Source organism: Mobula hypostoma, chromosome 15 (genome assembly GCF_963921235.1).
Source record: "Mobula hypostoma chromosome 15, sMobHyp1.1, whole genome shotgun sequence".
NCBI classification, from domain to species: Eukaryota; Metazoa; Chordata; class Chondrichthyes; order Myliobatiformes; family Myliobatidae; genus Mobula; species Mobula hypostoma.
In genome coordinates this window covers 12,166,846-12,189,470 of record NC_086111.1, presented here as the reverse complement: position 1 = coordinate 12,189,470, position 22,625 = coordinate 12,166,846, and the positions used below count along the sequence as shown (strand labels likewise).

Genomic DNA, 22,625 nt, shown 5'->3' with positions numbered 1-22,625 from the left:
TATATTCAGCTAAGAACTCATCTGTATCATCTGCCTCTTAATGGAAGTGGTTCAGAAAGCATTCACTCTGATGATCAAAATGGAGAGGTTATCCTATGAGGTCAAAGTAAACAGGTTAGAGTCTGACCAAATGGAGTTTGGAATAATGAGAGGCAATATTATCATGAAAAAGGGTGAATGCTGCAAAGTTGTTTCCTCAGTAGAAGACATGGTCTCAGGATAAAGGGATTGAGATGAGGAAAACTTTATTTTGTTAGCTACGTCTATTGAATTCCTTGCCAGATAGAGTTGTGTGGACAGAGTTCTTGCAAACATCCAAGGTTGAGACAGATCTCTAATCAGAAAGGAAATCATGTGCCATGGGAAAGTAGATGAGGAATATCAGATCTACCCAATCAAACAGAATGGTGGAATAGGCTGGATGGGCTGAATGGCTTGCTTCATCTGGGCCATGCATTTCTTTGATTGCGCATGTATGATAGATCATAGACCAGTACAGACCCTTTGGCCCAGAAGTTGTGCCAACCTTTTAGCCAACTCTAAGATCAATCTAACCCTTCCCTCAGATATAGCCCACTATCCACCCCACCTTTTCACTCATCCATGTGCCTTCCATATCCTTCCTTTAATAAGGTGATCAGAATTGAAAATAATATTCCATGAGTAGTCTAACCAGAGTTTTATAGAGGTCCATGCAGTCTTTAAAACTCATCCCCAATTAATGAAAGCCAACGTACCATAAGTTATCAACACGCGCTGCATTTTGAGTGATCTATGGAGGTTTACCCCAAGATCCCTTTGTTCCTCCACTCAAAGAATCCTTCTATTAAACCTATATTCTGCTCTCAAGTTCAATCGTCCAAAGTGAATCATTTCTCAGTTTTCTGGATTTAACTCCATCTGTCATTTCCACAACCAGCTCTGCACGTGTCTGTGTCCCACAGTAACCTATAAGAACCTTCTACACGATCCACAACACCAACAATCTCTGTGTCATCTGCAATCTTAATAACCCACTCTTCCACTTCCTTCTCCAAGGCATTTATAAAAATCACAGAGAGTAGGGGTCTCAGATTAGACCCTCGTGGAACTCCACTGGCCACAGACAGAATACGTTCCACCTTCTATGGGCAAGCCAAGTCTGTATCCACACAGCCAAGTTTCCCTGGATCTCATGGCTCATGAATTTATGAATGAGCTTAGCATGGGGAAACTTGCTCTCCACTGCACCTTCTAAAATCCAAATACTCCACATCCACTGCTCTATCTTCATCAATTTGTTTTTGTCACTTCCTCGAAAAAGTCGATCAGGCTCATGAGGCATGACCTGCCTCTTACAAAGATTCAAAATTGTATAATGCCATTCACAGTACAGGTTTAAAGGAGAATGAAATAATTATTACTCCAGATCTGATGCAGTACAAAAAATAAGATAAAGAACATATTAGTAATAATAATAACAAAGATCAAAAATACATAATAAAAGATCAATGAGTTCAAGATGATAGATATAGAAAATGCCAAGAAAAACCAGAAACAATCCAACACATTACAGGATCCTGTAGAAGTTTAACACAATCTGATTACTTACATAGGCATAATCAAGTGGCAAACATCATTCATGAAAATCTTGCTTTAAGATACAAACTCATAAATGAAATCACACCTTACTATAAATAGAAGCCTGACACAGTTTTAGAGTCAGAATACAGAAATTATATTATGTCTGATCAGTTATTACAGATAGGACAATTCATAATAACCGTCTGGATAGAATAATACACGATGAACAAGCAAGAACAACTTATTTAATAGATATAGCCATTCCAAACACACATAACTCATAGAAAACAATAAGTGAAAAACACCAGAAATATGCTGGATTAAAAGAGGAAATTAAAAGACTTTGGAATATGAATAGAGTATAGTAGCGATATCTACAACTGGTGTCATTCCAAAGTCACTACATACTGTAATAGCATTCAACAATTAGGGCTGCACAGTAATATCTACAGTACGTAAATCTTCAGAATCCTAAACACTATTAGAATAGTCCGAAAGTTCCTAGCATTGAGAAATGAGTGTGTCCATACCTCAGATTTTACCAGCTTGAGCTGAAAAAAGATAATACACAATAAATATAAATACATAATATAGCTTATATAATTGTATGTCCATAAAGTGACACAAGGCACAGGAGTGTCTGCACATAAGGGGACTCAGGCAGAAAATGGTAAAGTAGTGGTGGAGGGGGCTGTGGATGGATGGGGTACTGCTTGGGGAATGTAACCGCTCTTGAGTCTGGTGGTCCTGGCGTGGATGCTACGTAGCTACCTCACTGATGAGGGTGGGACAAACAGTGAATGAGCAGGGTGGGTGGGATCCTATATGATGTTTGGCCTTTTTCCATCATCTTTCTATGTATGTACGTATGTATGTATAAGTCTTGATGGAGGGTAGGCTGGTGCTGGTGAAAGACTGGGCAGTTTTGACTACCCATGGTAGAGTCTTCCTGTTCACTGCAATGTAGTTTCTCTACCACATAGTGGTGCTCTCTACTGTGATTCTGTAGGTCTGAGTATTAACGTGCAAAGTCTATCTCTCCTCAGCATCCTCAGAATATAGAGGCATTGGTGAGCTTTCCTGATTGTGCAGAATGTCTTCTGGCACCATGAGGGTTTGTGCAAGAGGTCCACACTCTAGAGTTTGAAACTGCTCACAGTTTCTATGGCTGTGCCATCAACGGACAGGAGGGTGTGAGTGGTGAAAGTTCTCCTGAAGTTGAGCACAGGAGTACATTCAGCCAGAGACTCATTCCACCGAGATGCAACACAGAGCGTCATTCCCGCCTGTGGCCATCAAACTTTACAACTCCTCCCTTGGAGGGTCAGACACCCTGAGCCAATAGGCTGGTCCTGGACTTATTTCCTGGCATAATTTACATATTACTATTTAACTATTTATGGTTTTATTACTATTTAATTATTTATGGTGCAACTGTAACGAAAACCAATTTCCCCCGGGATCAATAAAGTATGACTATGACTATGACTATAACCATCTCCTTTGTCTTGTTGACATTGAAGAATATGCTATCTGCCTGACTCCAGACCTCAAGCTCTTCCACCTCCTCTTTGTAGGCCGTTGTGATGAGCCCCACCACTGTCGTGTCATGAGCAAACTTGACAATGTGATTACTTGGGTGTTTAGCCATGCAGTCATCTGTAAGCAGAGTGTACAGCAATGGGCTCAGTACACAGCCCTAGAGGCACCCATATTAAGAATGATGGAGCAGTTGTACATCCTGACTATCTCAGGTCTGTTGCTTAGGAAAGCCCAACACCCAGTTGCACACTGGTGTATTTAGAATGAGGAGTAGGAGTTTGTTCACTAAGATCTATGGGACAACAGTGTTGAATATCGAACTAAATCCAGAAACATAATTCTGACATAAGTGTCTTTGTTCTCTAGGCGTGTCAGGGCCAGGCGCATGACAACTGTTATGGCATTTGTCAAAGGAAAATTCTATCAGTAAGCATTTTGGTGAGAGTCCAATGTGGCAGGAATGGAGTTTTTGATAAGTGCCATTACCAACAAAGCACTTCATGTTGATTGGTATCAGTACAACAGGGCGATAGTCATTTAGTTTTGAAGACAGATTTCTTTAATACAAAGATGACGGCAGCAGATTTGAAAGATGTGGGGACATCAGCCTGGATGCATGAGATGTTGAAGATGTCATTGAGCTGGTCTGCATACCCGCTGAGTACTCGGATGTTGTCTGGCTTGGCCACTTTACAGGGGTTGACGGTGCAGAGTCTTTCTCACATTTGCTGCTGTTACAGACAGTGGCTGCTCACCTGGGAGAGGGGTTGTTTTCATGGCCAGCATTGCACTTTATGCCTTGAAATGCGTATAAAAGTTGTTAAGGGCATCAGGGAAAGAGGTGTCACTGATGCAGCTGACACTGTTTTTCTTTATGTAGTCAATAGTGCCCTTGATGCCCTGCCACATATGCTGGGTGTTCCTGAATTTTTTGAACCTCAGCAGTCTTAACCCTCTTGAAGCCTAAGATGAGGTTTCTGAGCATGCTCTGAGAGCTGTTCAGTCACCAGACTTGAAGGCAGTGTCCAGGCTTTTAGTAGGGAGTGCAGCTCAGAGTTTAGCCAGGGCCTCTGGTTGGGCCATGAGATGACCACCCTTCAGGTACCAAATTGTTTACATATTCCTCAAGGTCTGTGTCTTCTCTATTTGTGGCAGACTCCTTGGACATCTGGCAGTTAATCCGTTCAAAACAGTCCTGGGACTGCTTCATTAGCTCATCCAGTGATGGTTCTCTTGACTGATTTCTCTTTTTTCAGCAGTGGTCAGTATGCCGGAATTAACATTATTGAGATGTGGTCAGACAGGCCAGATGAGGGTGTAGGTTTGCTTTGTAGGTACCATGTCAGTGAAGGTAGAAGCAGGATGATTTGGCAGATGGCAGATTTGGCGTGGCTAACAAGATGGTGCAGGGGGCAGGGCTTCAGGTTCTTGGATCATTGGGATCTCTTCTGAGGGAGGTATGATCTGTACAAAAAAGAAGGGTTGCACCTGAACCCGATGGTGTATATTTGGATTTTTAGAAGGCCTTTGACATAGTTAGAACTTTGGCTGATGAGTAGGAGGCAGCGATTGGGAATAAAAGCATCCTTTTCTGGTTGGCTGCCAGTGACTAGTGGTGTTCCACAGGGGTTGGTGTTAGGACCGCTTCTTTTTATGTTGCATATCAATAATTTAGATGATGGAATAGATGACTTTGTTGCCAAGTTTGCAGATGATACGAAGATTGGTGGAGGGGCAGGTAGTGCTGAGGAAACAGGTAGGCTGCAGAAGGACAGATTAGGAGAATGGGCAAGAAAGTGGCAAATAGAATACAATGTTGGAAAATGCATGACCAATAAATAAATGAATGAATAAATGTAGAAATAATGAAGAATGAATGTAGAAATAAATGAACAGACTATTTTCTAAACAGGGAGAAAATCCAAAAATCTGAGATGCAGACGGACTTGGGAGTCCTTGTGCAATACATTCTAAAGGTTAACTTGCAGGTTGAGTCAATGCTGAGGAAGGCAAATGCAATGTTAGCATTCATTTCAAGAGGTCTAAAATATGAGAGCAGGGATGTGATGCTGAGGCTTTATAAGGCACCGGTGAGGCCTCACCTTGAGTATTGTGAACAATTTTGGGCTCCTCATCTAAGAACAGATTTGCTGGCATTGGAGAGCGTTCAGAGGAGGTTCACAAGACTGAATCCGGAATTGAAAAGGTTATCACATGAGGAATGTTTGATGGCTCTGGACTTGTACTCGCTGGAATTTAGAAGGATGAGGGAGGATCTCATTGAAGCCTTTCAATTGTTGAAAGGCCTAGACAGAGTAGATGTGGAAAAGGGGGCATGGGGGAGCCTAGGACAAGGGGGTACAGCCTCGGAATAGAGGGGCGTCTATTTAAAACAGAGGTGCTGAGAAATTTCTTTAGCCAGAGAATGGTGAATTTGTGGAATAGTTACCACAGGCAACTGTGGAGGCCAGGTCGTTAGGTGTATTTAAGGCAGAGCTTAATAGGTTCTTCATTGAACACAGCATCAAAGGTTACAGGGAGGAGGCTGGGGAGGGAAAGAAAGGATCAACTGTGATTAAAAGGTGGAGCAGATTTGATGGGCTAAATGACCTAATTCTTCTCCTGTGTCTTATGGTCCTATGGTAAGTACCACGTCTGCTTGTATGAACATGGACAAGTCTGTTTGTTACCTTAATGGACATGATGACAAGTCGGTGGAATTTGGGCAACATGTCCTACAGGTTAACTGATTGAAGTCTTAAACACGAGAACTTCTGCAGATGCTAGAAATCCAAAGCAATACACATTCAGCAGGAACTCAGCAGGTCAGGTAGCATCTCTGGAAATGAATAAACAATCAACATTTCAGGCTGAAATCCTTCTTCAGGACTGAAAAGGAAGTGGGAAGATGCTCGAATAAAAGGTAGGGGGAGGGAAAGCAGGATAGCTAGGACGTTATAGGTAAAACCAGATGTGTAAGAAAGGTAAAGGGCTGGAGAGGAAGGGATCTGATAGGAAAGAAGAGTGGACCATGGGAGAAAAGGAAGAAGTGGGGTACCAGGGGGTGGTGATAGGCAAATGAGAAGAGGTAAGGGGCCAGAGTGGGAAATAGAAGAGGGGATTTTTTTTACCAAAAGGAGAAATCAGTATTCATACCATCAGGTTGGAGATGACCCAGATGAAATACAAGGTGTTACTCCTCCACCCTGAGGGTGGTCTCATCGTGGCACAAGACGACTGACGTGTTGGAACAGAAATGGAAATCAGAATAAAATGTTTGGCCACCGGGAGGTTCTGCTTTTGATAGATGGAGCAGAGGTGCTTGACAAAGTGATTCCCCAGTTTATGACAGGTCTCACTAATGTAGGGGAGGCTGCATCAAGAGCACCAAACACAATAGACGACCCCAGCAGATATGCGGATGAGGAACTGTTTGAGGCCCTGAAGTGAAGGAGGAGGTGTATGGGCAGGTGCAGCACTTTGGCCGCTTGCAGAGGTAAGTGTCAGGAGTGAGACTGGTGGGGAGGGACAAATGGATGAGGGAAACACGGAGGGAGTGATCCCTGCAGAAAGCAAAGGGGGGAGGGAGGTAAAGATGTGTCTGGTCATAAGATCCCTTTGAAGATGGTGGAACTTGTGGAGAATAATGTGTTGGATTCGGAGGCTCATGGGGTGGTAGGTAAGCATAAGAGGAACTCTAACCCTGTTAGGGCAGCAGGAAGATGGAGAGAGCGCGGATGTCTGGGAAATGAGAAGATGTGGGTGGGGGCAGCATCAATGGTGAAGGAAGGGAAACTCTGATCTTTAAAGAAGGAGGATACCTCTGATATCCAGGAAAGCAGACAGATGTGGCAGAGACGAAGGAAGCATTTTTACAGGAGACAGAATGGGAAGAGATATGGTCAAGATAACCGTGAGAATTGGTAGTTTATAAAAGATCTCAGTCGACAGTTTGTCTCCAACGATGGAGACAAAGAGAGGTGTCAGAAAAGGACCAAGTAAATTTAAGGGCAGGGTGGAAATTGGAGGAAAATTTGATGAAATTGATGAGCTTGGCATGGATGCTTGAAAAGGCACCGATGCAGCAGAGGAAGAGCTGGTGAGCATTGCCGGGGAAGGCTTGGAACGTGGACTGTTTTATGTGGCCACTGAAGTCTCCTGCAAGTATGATGAGTCTGAATGGATGTTTGTTTTATAGAGATGACAGTACTGTAAAACTCTCCCAGTGTGTCCTTGAGGGGATGTAAACAGTGTTGATAAACACCACTCTAAACTCCCTGAGGAGGTAATGTGGCCGGTATCTAGCTATAAGATGTTCATTTGCCCCAGAACAGTGACTGCTAACTACAGATGAGTTTGCGCACCAATCTTTGTTAATGTACAGTGGCATGCAAAAATTTGGGCACCCCAGTCAAAATTTCTGTTACTGTGAATAACTAAGTGAGTAAAAGGTGATCTGATTTCCAAAAGGCATAAAGTTAAAGATGAAACATTTCTTTAATATTTTAAGCAAGATTACATTTTTATTTCCATCTTTTACAGTTTCAAAATAGCAAAAAAGGGCAAGGGTCCGAAACAAAAGTTTGGGCACCCTGCATGCTCAGTACTTAGAAACACCCCCTTTGGCAAGTATCACAGCTTGAATACGTTTTCTGTAGCCAGCTAAGAGTCTTTCAATTCTTGTTTGGGGGATTTTCACCCATTCTCCCTTGCAAAAGGCTTCTAGTTCTGTGAGATTCTTGGGCCATCTTGCATGCACTGTTCTTTAGTGGTCTACCACAGATTTTCGATGATGATTTGGTCGGGGGACTGTGAGAGCCATTGCAAAACCTTCAGCTTGCACCTCTTGAGGTAGTCCATTGTAGATTTTGAGGTGTGTTTAGGATCATTATCCTGTTGTAGAAGCCATCCTCTGTTCATCTTCAGGTGTGATGTTTGCTTCCAGAATTTGCTGATATTTAATTGAATTCATTCTTCCCTCTACCAGTGAAATGTTCTCTGAGCCACTGGCTGCAACACAAGCCCAAAGCATGATCAATCCACCCCCGTGCTTAACAGTTGGAGAGGTGTTCTTTTCATGAAATCTTGCACCTATTTTTCTCCAAATATACCTTTGCTCATTGCAGCCACAAAGTTCTATTTTAACTTAATTAGTCCACAAGACTTATTTCCAAAATACATCAGGCTTGTTTAGATTTTCCTTTGCAAACTTCTGACACTGAATTTTGTGGTGAGGACGCAGGAAATGTTTTCTTCTGATGACTCTTCCATGAAGGTCATATTTGTGCAGGTGTTGCTGCACAGTAGAACAGTGCACCACCACTCCAGAGTCTGCTAAATCTTGCTGAAGGTCTTTTGCAGTCAAACGGGGGTTTTGATTTGCCTTTCTAGCAATCCTACAAGCAGTTCTCTCGCAAAGTTTTCTTGGACCTTCCAGACCTCAACTTGACCTCCACCGTTCCTGTTAACTGCCATTTCTTAATTACATTACAAACTGAGGAAACAGCTACCTGAAAATGTTTTGCTATCTTCTTATAGCCTTCTCCTGCATCATTTATTTTAATTTTCAGAGTGCTAGGCAGCTGCGTAGAGGAGCCCATGGCTGCTGATTGTTGGGACAAGGTTTGAGGAGTCAGGGTATTTATAAAGCTTTGAAATTTGCATCACCTGGCCTTTCCTAATGATGACTGTTGTTACGTACCCTGTAACTGGGTTCCCAAACCAGCAGAAATGGATCACTCAGTTGGAGTCTGGATTACTAGAACTAAGAAAGTTTTATTAAAGAAACAAGCAACACAGTCATTGAAAGGATAATAAATGCAACAGTTCAGCAATGATAAACACACATGTACACAGAATTAAGATAACAGCATCAATCAAGCTCTTATCGTTGTCTAGGGGTAAATGACCGATTTCAAAGTGACACAAAGTTCAGTCCAATTTAGTTCAGTTCACAGTAATCGTTGCCATGGCAATGGACAACGTGGGGGGAGGGAGAGAGAGAACAAGAACGACTGATCATTCAAAACGGCTTCCACTCACAGACCGGCGATATTGCTCACAAGCAGCTTTCGGGCGGGTCCTTTGTGATGTCACCTGAGGTCACCAACTGTGACCCCTCCTCCAGATGCGGTCGATCCTCTGCAGTGAACCCGGCACCCAGGCAAGGGTGGACACACACCGGGTTCCCGCTGATCGTGCCTTTCCACCCTGTGCGTTTATGGCCCGATACTTCCCACCGACTTGTGAGAGGCGCACCGCTTCCAGGGTCTCGTTACGTCGGGTGTCGTGTGTGTCCTGCCTTAGAGAACCTGTCCCTTTTTAGCCCCCTGCTGGGGTATCGCCTGTCCATCACTTCAAACAGTTCAGGGTTCAAAGGGGGAGCCGCTCTTGACAATACCCAGACTGATGGCTCCTTCATTAACACCTCCAAATGCTGCTTCATTGTGTGTCTTATCTCTCCCTCCCCTGAGGACAGGTGGCAGACCACTGCTGATGCCACTGGTGCAAGCCCAGGCCAGCAAACATCTTAATTTATGTGTATACTCGTCACACTGTGAACAAGCCTTAACAAGCTAATTAAAATCTGAGACCTTGGTAAGAGTTATCTAAGAGCTCCAATCTCTTGCGGTGCCCAAACTTTTGCATGGCGCTCCTTTCCCTTTTTTCACTCTAAAATCGTACAAAACAAAAATAATACACTAACCTTGCTTAAAAAGTTGAAAAGAATGTTTCATCTTTAACCACATAACCATATAACAATTACAGCACGGAAACAGGCCATCTCGGCCCTTCTAGTCCGTGGCAAACTCTTACTCTCACCTAGTTCCACCAACCTGCACTCGGTCCATAACCCTCCATTCCCTTCCTGTCCATATAGCTATCCAATTAAACTTTAGATGACAATATCGAACCTGCCTCAACCACTTCTGCTGGAAGCTCGTTCCACACAGCTACCACTCTCTGAGTAAAGAAGTTCCCCCTCATGTTACCCCTAAACTTTTGCCCTTTAACTCTTAACTTTATGACTTTTAGAGATCAGTTCATCTTCTACTCATTTAACTATTCACAGTAATAGAAATTTTGACCAGGGGTGCCCAAACTTTTGCATGCCACTCTATGCTCAGATTCCACCTCCTTTGGATTTCCCCAACAGGGATTTCAGTCTGCGTGGAACAGGGTCACTCCATTGAGTTGACACACCATGTCAGGCATGATGTTGTTCAGCCATGTTTTGATGAAAACGAAAATGCAGCAGTTTCTCATCTCTTCCTGTGTGTTCGTTTCCAGTCTGAATGAGTCCTTTATATTGTCTAGCAAGTGTACTTTGGCTAGGAGAAGTGATGGTACTGCTGGTCTGGTTGGGTTAGCTCTCAGCTCTCTTGCTTTTTTTCTGCTCCCTCTCACACCTCTTGTGTCTGCCGCTACCTTGGCTGATCTGCCTAGACAAGGTCTCTGTCACTGGGTCTGGTGTCTGTTGAGCACAGCTATTAGCTCTGCTTCTGGTGACTTAAAAGTAATTTTGTCTAAGACTTCAGAGGCATTGAATACACAGAGCTTTGGTTGACTGAAATCTGTGGCTAGAAACTTTGAAGCACTATCTAAGAATTTAAAACAAGTACCATTATTGAGAGCCAGAAACACCTCTGCATACCTGTCCACTGCCATCTTAGCAGACCACACTGATTATCCCTAGTCATACTATGAGACCATGAAAAGCATAAGGCATAGGAGCAGAATTAAGTCATTTGCCCATCAGCTCTGCTCCTCCATTCCAGGTTTTCCAAATGTTTGTAAATCCTGTCCCTATGAACCTTCTCCATTATTAATCCCATTACTTTTCTTAAACAAAGGACATGTCATCCTGCACTCTTCTGGTACTACTCCTTTGGCCAGTGAGGATGCAAAGGTCATTGCCAAAGCTCCAGTAATCTTTTCCCATGTTTCCCATAGTAACATTGGGTATGTCCCATCCAGCCCCAGGGCCTATCTATCCTAAAGTTTTTTAAAAGCTATACACAGTGGACACTTTATTAGGTACATCTGTACTCCTGCTTGTTAATGCAAATATTTAATCAACCAACAATGTGGCAGCAAGTCAATACATAAAAGCATTCAGACATGATCAAGTGGTTCAGTTCATGTTCAGACCAAACTTTAGATTGGGGAAGAAATGTGATTTAGGTGACTCTGACAGTGTTTATGATTGCTGATGCCATCTGGGTTGTTTGGAGTATCTTCGAAGCTGCTGATCTTCTGGGATTTTCAGGCACAGCAGTCTCTAGATTTTAAAGAGAATGGTGTGAAAAACAAAAAAAAACAGGGGCAGTTATGTTGGAGAAAATGCCTTGTTAACAAGAGAGATCAGAGGAGAATGGCCAGACTGATTCAAGTCGGAGGAAGTCAACAGTAACTCAGATAATCGCGTATTACAATGGTGATGAGCAAGAAGAGCATTTCTAAATGAACAACATGTTGAACCTTGAAGTGGATGGGATACAGCAGCAGAAGACCAGTGGCCATATTATTAGGTACAGGTGTTCACAATAATGTGGCACTTTATTAATAACGTGGCTATTGAGTGTATTATAAACAACACTTAATTACAAAATATTCATAAAATAGTTTGGGATTTTCCTTGGTCGTTCCTGTCAGTGCCTTTTGTGGCTCTTCTTTGCTTCCTGATTACTTTACGTTACGCACTCCTATACTCTTGCTTGTTTTCAGTTCTCTAAACATTTCAACTACCCTTTTTTAATCTGTTCCTCCATCCCTTGACATCCAGGTTCCTTGGACTTGTTGGTGTAACCTTTCAATCTGTACCAACACATTCACTCTGAACTCCCAGAGTACCCAACTGGATCCTATCTCATCATACTGAATCAGCCTACCCCCAGTTCGATCAACCCTTGTCCTTCTCCATGATAACATTAAAACTTAAAGTTATGACCACTATCTCCAAGATGATCCCCCTCTGATCCTTCAGACAATTAACCAGCTCATTCCCTAAGATCAGGTGAGGCTCAGATATGTGTAGATGTTCCTAATGGGCTCGTCTCAGTCAGATGCCCAGGCCCCCGTGTCTTACCCAGGATCAAGTAGAGTCATCTCTCATTGACTCCCCACTGTACTATTCCTATATAGTTTAGTCCTCCACATTCCACACTTCCTTGGTCTTGTTCACTCTCTGGACATTCCACAGCAGTTGGTTTTTACTTCAGGCATTGAGGGTTCTTTCTTTGTGCATTAGGGATCTAGGGTGAATGGTATTACATAGAGTGAGCCCTGTAACAAACATTTAAGTTGCTAAATGGATCACCCAGCCACTTGTTATTTCTGTGAGCTGAAACAGGCCACGTGGTACATGGAGTTTAGAAAAATAGAGGGTAATGGGTAACCCTAGGTAATTTCTAAAATAAGTACATTTTCAGCACAGCATTGTGGGCCACAATACAGTGCTGTAGGTTTTCTATGTTTCTATGTATCTATGGAGTGTGTGAGGTTCCATTCCCCTATTTGCCTTAGACCAGACTTGCTGCTTGCCTTCTGTTTGTGTTTTAACCCCTCCCTCTTCACCCATTGTGAAGGGGTGGGTCAGGAGAAGTACCCAGATAGCTTTGCTCCTGGTCCTGGCCAAACTACCCACTCATGGGTGACTAAGGTAGGCAGCCAAGGCCCCAACTACTTGGCCATCATCCATGGTTATGTTCATGTCCTGGTATCCATGGAGAAAGAACCTTCTGCATCCTCTGGCACTTTGGAGGTATTCTGGCCAAATGAGCAGCACAGGGAATTTACTGAAATCTATAGAGGCTTAGACAGAGTGGACATGAGGAAGTCTTTCCTATAGTAGGAAAGTCTAGGACCAGAGGGTATGGCCTTCTTTAGAACAAAGATGAGGAGGAATTTCTTTAGCCAGAGGGTGTTGAATCAGTGGAATTCTTGCCACAGATGGATGTGTAAGCCAAGTCATTGGGTATATTCAAAGCGGAGACTGATAGGTTTTTAATTAAACCTTAATCAGGGTTAAGGGGACAATGCAGGAGAATAGGGCTAAGGGGGATAATAAATCAGCCTTGATGGAATAGCAGAGCAGATTCAATGATCCAAATGGCCTAATTCTACTCCTATGTATTATGGTCTTATGGATCAAGATGGTAGTGTTACAGTTTAGTGATTGTTGTTGTTTGTAGTAATTTGATATAGTGTTGTATTACTTGCCATATACTTGTTTTTGTAACATAAATATAAACCACAGGTACTATTCCTTCCCTTGAATTAACTCAGAAAGCTCTCCTGGATGCACTTTAAAAATTTCATCCACTCTAGGTGTTTCAAACCCAGATAACTGTAGTTAAAGCAACACACATAAAAGTTGCTGGTGAGCGCAGCAGGCCAGGCAGCATCTCTGGGAAGAGGTACAGTCGACGTTTCGGGCCGAGACCCTTCGTCAGGACTAACTGAAAGAAGAGCTGTGTTGACCAGCAACTTTTATGTGTGTCTGCCTGGCCTGCTGCGTTCACCAGCAACTTTTACATGTGTGATCTCCCAGCGGCCACACATTTTAATTCCACACCCCATTCCCATTCTGATATGTCTATCCGCAGCCTCCTCTACTGTAAAAATGAAGCCACACTCAGGTTGGAGGAACAGCACCTTATATTCCATCTGGGTAGCCTCCAACCTGATGGCATGAACATTGACTTCTCAAACTTCCGCTAATGCCCCATCTTCCCCTCGCACCCCATCTGTTATTATATACACACATTCTTTTTCTCCCTCTCCTTTTTCTTCCTCTGTCCCCCTCACTATACCCCTTGCCTATCCTCTGGGCTTTCCCCCCTCCCCCTTTTCTTTCTCCCTAGGCCTCCCATATCCCTTTTGCCAATCAATTGTCCAGCTCTTGCTTCATCCCTCCCCTTCCTGTCTTCTCCTATCATTTTGGATCTCCCCCTCCCACTTTCAAATCTTTTACTAGCTCTTTCTTCAGTTAGTCCTGACAAAGGGTCTTGGCCCAAAACGTCAACTGTACCTCTTCCTAGAGATGCTGCCTGGCCTGCTGCGTTCACCAGCAACTTTTATGTGTGTTGCTTGAAATTCCAGCATCTGCAGATTTCCTCGTGTTTGCGTGTAACTGTAGTCAATATTGGGGAATTGGCTGCAAAAACACGATTATTCACACACTTCACGGCAACCTGTCTACATTTCTGTTTCTAACTTACTATTGGAAGCCATTGGAGATACATTAGAAGCAAATGAGTCTTCTATCCTCTTATCTATTACTGGACCCTTGGTGCACCATTACCTGGCAGCTTTTGGGGTTATGTCAGACCAATCACAAGTCAACTCTGCCTGTTGGGCTATGCATTCTCAAAGCCCTCTGTCCTCAATTCAGGACAATAACCACAGCAAGTCACGCAGCATCGATGGAGAGGAATAAATAGTGAATATGGCTCAAAACTTTGACTGTTTATTCCTCTCTATAGATGGTGCCTGAACTGCTGATGTCCTCCAGCATTGTGTGTGTTGCTCTGGATTTCCAGCATCTGCAGAATCTCTTGTTCACAGCAGCCTCAGTGGAATGTTGCCTGTTCAGTAAGTCAGAAGTCAGATTCATCTCATGGCCCCTGTCATTCTCTCTGGAACAGGTGCAGCATGAGGTTCACTGTAGGTTTTAACAACACGACAAATGCAAACATGAAGAGAAAAAGAGTCAGTGTTCAGAAAAACACATTTTATTAAAACAAAAGGCATGTAACATACTAAAGACTGTGCAATCCCTCACATTTGGTTGTGATGCACTTTGGTGTGCTGTGGCTGTTGCAGTCACATTCAAGCCTGCATACCACTTCAACTCACCACAAAGATCATGGGATGCGCACAGATTGCCTTGTGGTAATGAGACACTCGATTTGCCACCTTTGCTAGTTGATGTACTTAAGATGTGAGAGCTTAAAATTAGATTCAATGAGATGAAGTACATGGTTTGTTGGTGAGGCCAGGAAATTGACATTGACAAGTTACAAATGATCTGCCTGAAAAGATGCTAACTCCCATTTGCCAGTCTTTGTTTATGTATATTTTTCATAAATTCTATTGTATTTAATTTCTCATGTGCCTGAAGCAAATGAATCTCATGGTGGTGTATACATTCTTTGATAATAAATTTACTTTGACATCGTTGACAAATGTACGGTTGTACATTTTGGAAGAAGAAATAATTGGGCAGATTATTATTTAGAATGGGGAGAAAATTCAAAAATTGGAAGTGCAAAGGGACTTGGGGGTCCTCGTGCAGGATACCCTAAAGGTTAACCACCAAGTTGGATCGGCGGTAAGGAAAGCGAATGCTATGTTGGCATTCATTTCAAGAGGAATAGTGTATAAGAGTAAGGAGGTGTTGATGAGGCTCTATGGGGCATTAGTGAGACCTCATTTGGAATACTGTGTGCAGTTTTGGGCCCCCTATCTTAGAAAGGATGTACTGATGTTGGAGAGAGTACAGAGAAGATTTACGAGCATGATTTCTGGAATGCAGGGGCTAACATATGAGAAGCGTTTGTCGGCTCTTGGATTGTATTCACTAGAGTATAGAAGAATGAGAGGGGATCTCATAGAAACATTTCAAATGTTGAAAGGGTTGGACAGAGTAAATGTGGAAAGGTTGTTTCCCTTGGTGGGTGGTCCAGGACAAGAGGCCATAGTCTTAGAATTAGAGGGTACCCAGTTAAAACAGAGATGAGGAGAAATTTTTTTAGCCAGAGGGTCGTGGATTTGTGGAATTCGTTGCCACATACAGCTGTGGAGGCCCGATCATTGAGGGTGTTTAAGGAGGAGATTGACAGGTATCTAATTAGTCAGGGTATCAAGGGATATGGGGAAAAAGCCGGAAATTGGAACTAGATGGGTGAATAGTTTAGCTCATGGGGGAGCTGCGGAGCAGACCCGATGGGCCGAATGGTCTACTTCTGCTCCTTTGTCTTGTGATCTTGTGATTACATTAGTAAAATCTAACTGCTATCAGGTCTCTATTCTCAGGATGCAGGTGCTGCTCCAGTCATGCTGAGCAGGAGCCCTAGGCAGAGCACTAAGCACCAGGGTCATCTAACCTCTGCTGGCCTGAGCAGATCACCACAACCTGAACAGGCAAAGGTCAGCCACTTCTTGTAGGTGAGCAGAATGGAGGGAGCTTTAGAACATGGCAGGAGCACTCTTCAGTAGTGAATGTCTCAGGTAACTCATCCCAAGTACAAGTACCTCCTCATACACTCAGGCCTCAGTTTTACTGGGTACAGCTTGCACAATTTCAGTTTTCCACAGAAAATAAGTTGTGATTGCTTACTTTTTTGTGCATGGTGCAAGTTTAGTGCTATACAGAGCAGTGCCATACTGAACTGATGGACAGGTTACAGGGAGCAGTGCAACATCAGGAATGGCAGATACAAAGAGCCTAATTCTGCTCCTTTGCCTTATGATGTACAGGTTACAGAGGGCAGTGTGGATTTATGGATGGGCTACAGAGACCATTATAGTTAGATAGGTTCGGGATCACTGTGATGTCAGGATTAGTGGATGGGTTACAAACAATAGTCAGAGCTGGGATTGCTCGTTGCGTTACAGGGAGGAGCAGTGTATTGATGGTTAAATGTTTTTTTTGCGTCTGCATTTACTAAGGAAACTGGCATGGAGTCTATGGAAATAAGGCAAACAAGTAATGAGGTCATGGAACCTATACAGATTGAAGAGGAGGAGGTGCTTGCTATCTTGAGGCAAATCAGAGTAGATAAATCCCCAGCACCTGATGGGTATTCCCTCGGACCTTGAAGGAGACCAGTGTTGAAATTGCAGGGGCCCTAGCAGATATATTTAAAATGTCGGTATCTATGGGTGAGGTGCCGGAGAATTGGAGGATAGCTCATCTTGTTCCGTTGTTTAAAAAAGGATCGCAAAGTAATCCGGGAAATTATAGGCCGGTAAGTTTGACATCAGTAGTAGGTAAATTATTGGAAGGAGTACTAAGAGATAGGATCTACAAGTATTTGGATAGACAGGGACTTATTAGGGAGAGTCAACATGGCTTTGTGCATGGTAGGTCATGTTTAACCAATCTATTAGTTTTTCGAAGAGGTTACCAGGAAGGTGGATGAAGGGAAAGCAGTAGATGTTGTCTACATGGACTTCAGTAAGTCCTTTGACAAGGTCCCGCATGGGAGGTTAGTTAGAAAGATTCAGTCGCTTGATATACACGGAGAAGTTGTAAATTGGATTAGACATTGGGTCAATGGAAGAAACCAGATAGTGGTAATGGAAGATTACTTCTCTGAGTGGAGGCCTGTGACTAGTGGTGTGCCACAGGGATCAGTGCTGGGTCCATTGTTATTTGTCATCTATATCAATGATCTGGATGATAATGTGGTAAATTGGATCAGCAAATTTACTGATGATAAAAAGATTGGAGGTGTAGTGACAGTGCGGAAGGTTTTCAAAGCTTGCAGAGGGATTTGGATCAGCTGGAAAAATGGGCTGAAAATTGGCAGATGGAGTTTAATACAGACAAGTATTGCACTTTGGAAGGACAAACCAAGGTAGAACATACAAGGTAAACGGTCGGGGACTGAGAAGTGCAGTAGAACAGAGGGATCTGGGAATACTGATACAAAATTCCCTAAAAGTGGAGTCACAGGTAGATAGGGTCGTAAAGAGAGCTTTTGGTACATTGGCCTTTATAAATCAAAGTATTGAGTATAAGAGCTGGAATGTTATGATGAGGTTGTATAAGGCATTGGTGAGGCCGTATTTGGAGTACTGTGTGCAGTTTTGGTCACCAAATTACAGGAAGGACATTAATAAGGTTGAAAGAGTGCAGAGAAGGTTTACACGGATGTTGCCGGGACTTGAGAAATTGAGTTACAGAGAAAGGTTGAAAAGGTTAGGACTTTATTCCCTGGAGCAAAGAAGAATGAGGGGAGATTTGATAGAGGTATGTAAAATTATGATGGGTATAGATAGAGTGAATGCAAGCAGGCTTTTTCCACTGAGGCCAGGGGAGAAGAAAAACAGAGGACATGGGTTAAGAATGAAGGGGGGAAAGTTTAAAGGGAACATTTGGGGGGGGGCTTCTTCACACAGAGAGTGGTGGGAGTGTGGAATGAGCTGCCAGATGAAATGGTAAATGCAGGCTCACTTTTAACATTTAAGAAGAACTTGGACAGGTACATGGATGAGAGGTGTATGGAGGGATATGGTCCGGGTGCAGGTCAGTGGGACTAGGCAGAAAATGGTTCGGCACAGCCAAGAAGGGCCAAAAGGCCTGTTTCTGTGCTGTAATGTTCTATGGTTCTATAAAGCAGTGCATTGCTGGGACTGGTGAATGTTACAGACAGCAGTGTATTGCTGGGATTGGTTACATAGATTATTTAATAAGATTAATAATAAGGTTCACCACTGGTGATTCACATTTAAGGCCTTAATGAGGCAACTGTACACAGAGTGAAAACTAAAGAAGCATTAACTAGAGCAAGTCCTACTGCTGGTGATGCCCATCTGTGCTTGTGATAATCACAAACAGTTGGATCATAAAGTAAGGACAAGATGTTCTATCAGACAAGTCAGTGGTTGAAGAAGAGGAAGACTGTAACAGATCTAGAACAGGGAGTTAGCACAACCATGTGCTGTCAGTACTGGCAACCGTCAGTGCAATTCCACTGCAACTCACCTCAGCACCACCATCACAACCAGTTCATCTAAAATATCAGTAAAGGTTAGTAGAAATTTAAAATCTCATTAACATTTTTAAATAAATATCTATATTGGCAAAAAGGATGGTCATCTTGTAAGCTTAGAACCTGGCCTAGAGATCAGGGGCATGCTCTCTGCTGTCTCCTCTGACCACTGTGGCAGGCTGCTATGGAGAAACGGAGGATGATCTTCAAGTGTCCCATTTTTCCTGGGGGCCACGTGAGTCAGTCTGCCCCTTTCCATCTCCCTATGGGAATGCAGCAAGGTTGGACAAGCCTGGATCAGAGGTGACATTTGTGGCCAGGTTGGTTAGTAGCATAGTTGGAGAGATCTATGTATAAAACTAAAAAACAACGTCCAGTGGAAGCCACGATGCTCAAAGGTGGCAATGAAAGGCATTCTGTGCATATGCTGATAAAGGGAGCTCCTGCTCCAATGTCAGCAGCAGAAACACATTACACAACATCAAAACCTCAAAATCACTTCACTGATAAATGACAGCTTCAGATTCCAGCCCAAGCTCAGAAATGAATCCCTGAGAATTTGGTTGAGTGCCAGACACCCTCCACTCCAACCTCCTTTAGTAGTTGTATTGCTGGAAGAAAGGTTCTTGGCACCAGTGCTCTGCAGTCCTCCACCGAATGACAACTCTCCTCCTCAAGAGTCCTCACTGCAGAAGTAGTCCTGTGGGCAATTCCTCATCTCCAACTCAGATCTCCAATCAAGTTCTCACCACTTAGTGGACCTCCCTGTCGTTGAGTACACAGCTATGGTCTCTCCCTGTTTGAAGGGCCACCAGTCCTCACTCTATATTCCACCCCCCACCCTCATGCTGAACTTCCAGTGCTCATAATCAGCCCCCACCCCAGACGCTGCCACAGCCCGTGGAACTATGTGCCAACATTGACTCAGTGCTACCACACCAGTCAACTGAGAGCTACAGAGGCTGTCAGGTAATGTTAAAGGGCAACATGTTGTGGTGAGAACTATCTATTGAAGGCTCTGTGTTGGAAGGATAGGTTCTGGTGCATACATTCAGCAGGCTTCAGGAGTTACGCCTCACTACAACACTCGTAGATGTTGTCCTCCATTAGTGCAATGACTTGTTCGAATTTGTGCTGCATTTGCATGCGCCTGGTCATTGAGTTAGACTCCAAGGCATTCATTACCTAGAGAAAGAAAGAGAAGGAAGAGATCATGAGTCTGGAGACTGTTCTGTGACCTGTCAAATGTAGTAATTATCAACAATGGGCACATTCTGCAACCCATTAAGCTGCTTTACCCCAGACAGAAATGGCTAATACAAGCAAGCATAATTTTAAAACTGCAAACACGAGGAAATCTGCAGATGCTGGAATTTCAAGCAACACGTAAAAGTCGCTGGTGAATGCAGCAGGCCAGGCAGCATCTCTAGGCCGAGACCCTTCGTCAGGACTAACTGAAGGAAGAGTTAGTAAGAGATTTGAAAGTGGGAGGGGGAGGGGGAGATCCAAAATGATAGGAGAAGACAGGAGGGGGAGGGATGGAGCCAAGAGCTGGACAGGTGATAGGCAAAAGGGGATACGAGAGGATCATGGGACAGGAGGCCTAGGGAGAAGGAAAAGGGGGAGGGGGAACCCAGAGGATGGGCAAGGGGTATAGTCAGAGGGACAGAGGGAGAAAAAGGAGAGTGATAGAAAGAATGTGTGTATATAAATAAATAACGGATGGGGTACGAGGGGGAGGTGGGGCATTAGCGGAAGTTAGAGAAGTCAATGTTCATGCCATCAGGTTGGAGGCTACCCAGACGGAATATAAGGTGCTGTTCCTCCAAACTAAGTGTGGCTTCATTTTTACAGTAGAGGAGGCCGTGGATAGACATGTCAGAATGGGAATGGGATGTGGAATTAAAATGTGTGGCCACTGGGAGATCCTGCTTTCTCTGGCGGACAGCGCAGGTGTTCAGCGAAATGATCTCCCAGTCTGCGTCAGATCTCACCAATATATAGAAGGCCACATCGGGAGCACCAGACGCAGTATATCACCCCAGCCGACTCACAGGTGAAGTGTCACCTCACCTGGAAGGATTGTCTGGGGCCCTGAATGGTAGTGAGGGAGAAAGTGTAACAGCATGTGTAGCACTTGTTCCGCTTACAAGGATAAGTGCCAGGAGGGAGATCGGTGGGGAGGGATGGGGGGGACGAATGGACAAGGGAGTCACGTAGGGAGCGATCCCTGCAGAAAGCGGGGGGGTGGGGGGTGAGAGAAAGATGTGCTTAGTGGTGGGGTCCCGTTGGAGGTGGCAGAAGTTACGGAGAATTATATGTTGGACCCGGAGGCTGGTGGGATGGTAGGTGAGGACAAGGGGAACCCTATTCCTAGTGGGAGGATGGAGTGTGTGTGTGTGTGTACCAGGATGAGTGACTTTCAATGCTTGCCTTAGAGTGTGTCTGAGCGCATGTACATGTGTGGTGGGGAGGTGGACTTCAAAAGGAATAAGACTGCCTCTTTTTAATAAGGTGGTTTGCTGCAGTAATTTGGTGTGAAGAGCCGAAACATTCTTACCTGACTGCGATATCGTTTGGCATATTTATAGATCTCAGCCATGGCAAAGTTTGTGTTAAACTCATTTTGGTATTTCTGTAATGAAAATAAACAAAAGATTGATTAGAAATCCGTAGCCGGAGCTTGTTTGTAGTTCCTCATTTTCAGACGCAAAGAACCTATCCTCGATAGATTCAATAGATATTGAATAGATCACTATCTATTAAACATGACTTAAAGTTATATATCACTACAGCATAGAAACAGGCCCTTCAGCCACCTAGTCTGTGCCAGATTATTACTCTACCTAGTTCCATCAACCTGCACCTGGATCATAGCTCTCCATACCCCTCCCACCCATGTACCTATTCAAATTTCTCTTAAATGTTGAAATCGAACCTGCATCTGCCACTCAGCCTCAGTGGGGGAAAAAGCTGCTTGCATTAACCCTGTCAAAAACTCTCATAATTGTGTACATCAAATCTCCCCTCATTCTCTTACGCTCCAGGGAATAAAGTCCGAACTCTACTCAAACTTTCCCTATAATTCTGGTCCACAAATCCTGGCAACATCCTCAAAATTTTCTCTGCATGTTCGTGGAGAATACTCAAGCAAATCCCGCTTTACACAATGCATGGGCAGGGGCAGTAGGTTTGATAATTCCTGCACACTAGATGATCCTTACTGCTGTGCTCCCTTGCCCTTGTTACTTACCCGGGATTCCTCTGCCAGGTGAGCATTCATTTCCTGTTCACTCAGTGTGATCATTTCCTGGATTTCTTTGTAATAGCTCTGCACCGCTTTCTTGTATTCAGGGATTTCCTTGGCATACAAGAGTTTATTTGTTGGTGAATCCTAATGAAAGCAATAAAAAAATAACAAGGATTCCACATGCTCCATGAAGTAGTTGTTTATCAACAGCTGCTTTTGGGAATGGGGAAATGCTATCAAGGCCAGCATTTATTGCTGGTCATTCATTGCCCATGCAATCTTGTTGATTAACTAGCTTGAGGTTTCTGTGGCTATGGGGAATAATCATCTGTGCATTTCCCACCCACTGTGCCTAAGCATTAGCATGCATGAAATGCCACAAGGAGCTCCAAATTATTTGTGTGTTGGTCCCTCTGCCGGAAAACAACAGCACAAACTCCATCTGAGGCTCAGTAATTCTGAACACTCGCTCTGTCCACCACAAAAAGTGGGGGGGGGGGGGGGCCAGGCAGCTTTCTGATGGTCACCCATTTTAATTCTACTTCCCA

General features: G+C 43.7%; 1 protein-coding gene across 1 annotated transcript in view; it reads right to left on the bottom strand.

Moving 5' to 3' along the window:
• Positions 1-14,841: 14,841 nt before the first annotated feature.
• The window catches only part of plxnd1 (plexin D1), a 164,214-nt gene continuing 156,430 nt past the window's right edge, over positions 14,842-22,625 (bottom strand). Inside the window, exons 34-36 of the mRNA XM_063067742.1 lie at positions 22,081-22,221; positions 21,388-21,462; positions 14,842-20,012 (exon numbers count right to left, since the gene is read on the bottom strand). Coding sequence (XP_062923812.1) covers positions 19,896-20,012; positions 21,388-21,462; positions 22,081-22,221 — 333 coding nt within the window. The 3' untranslated portion in view covers positions 14,842-19,895. The remainder of the gene's footprint in view (positions 20,013-21,387; positions 21,463-22,080; positions 22,222-22,625) is intronic.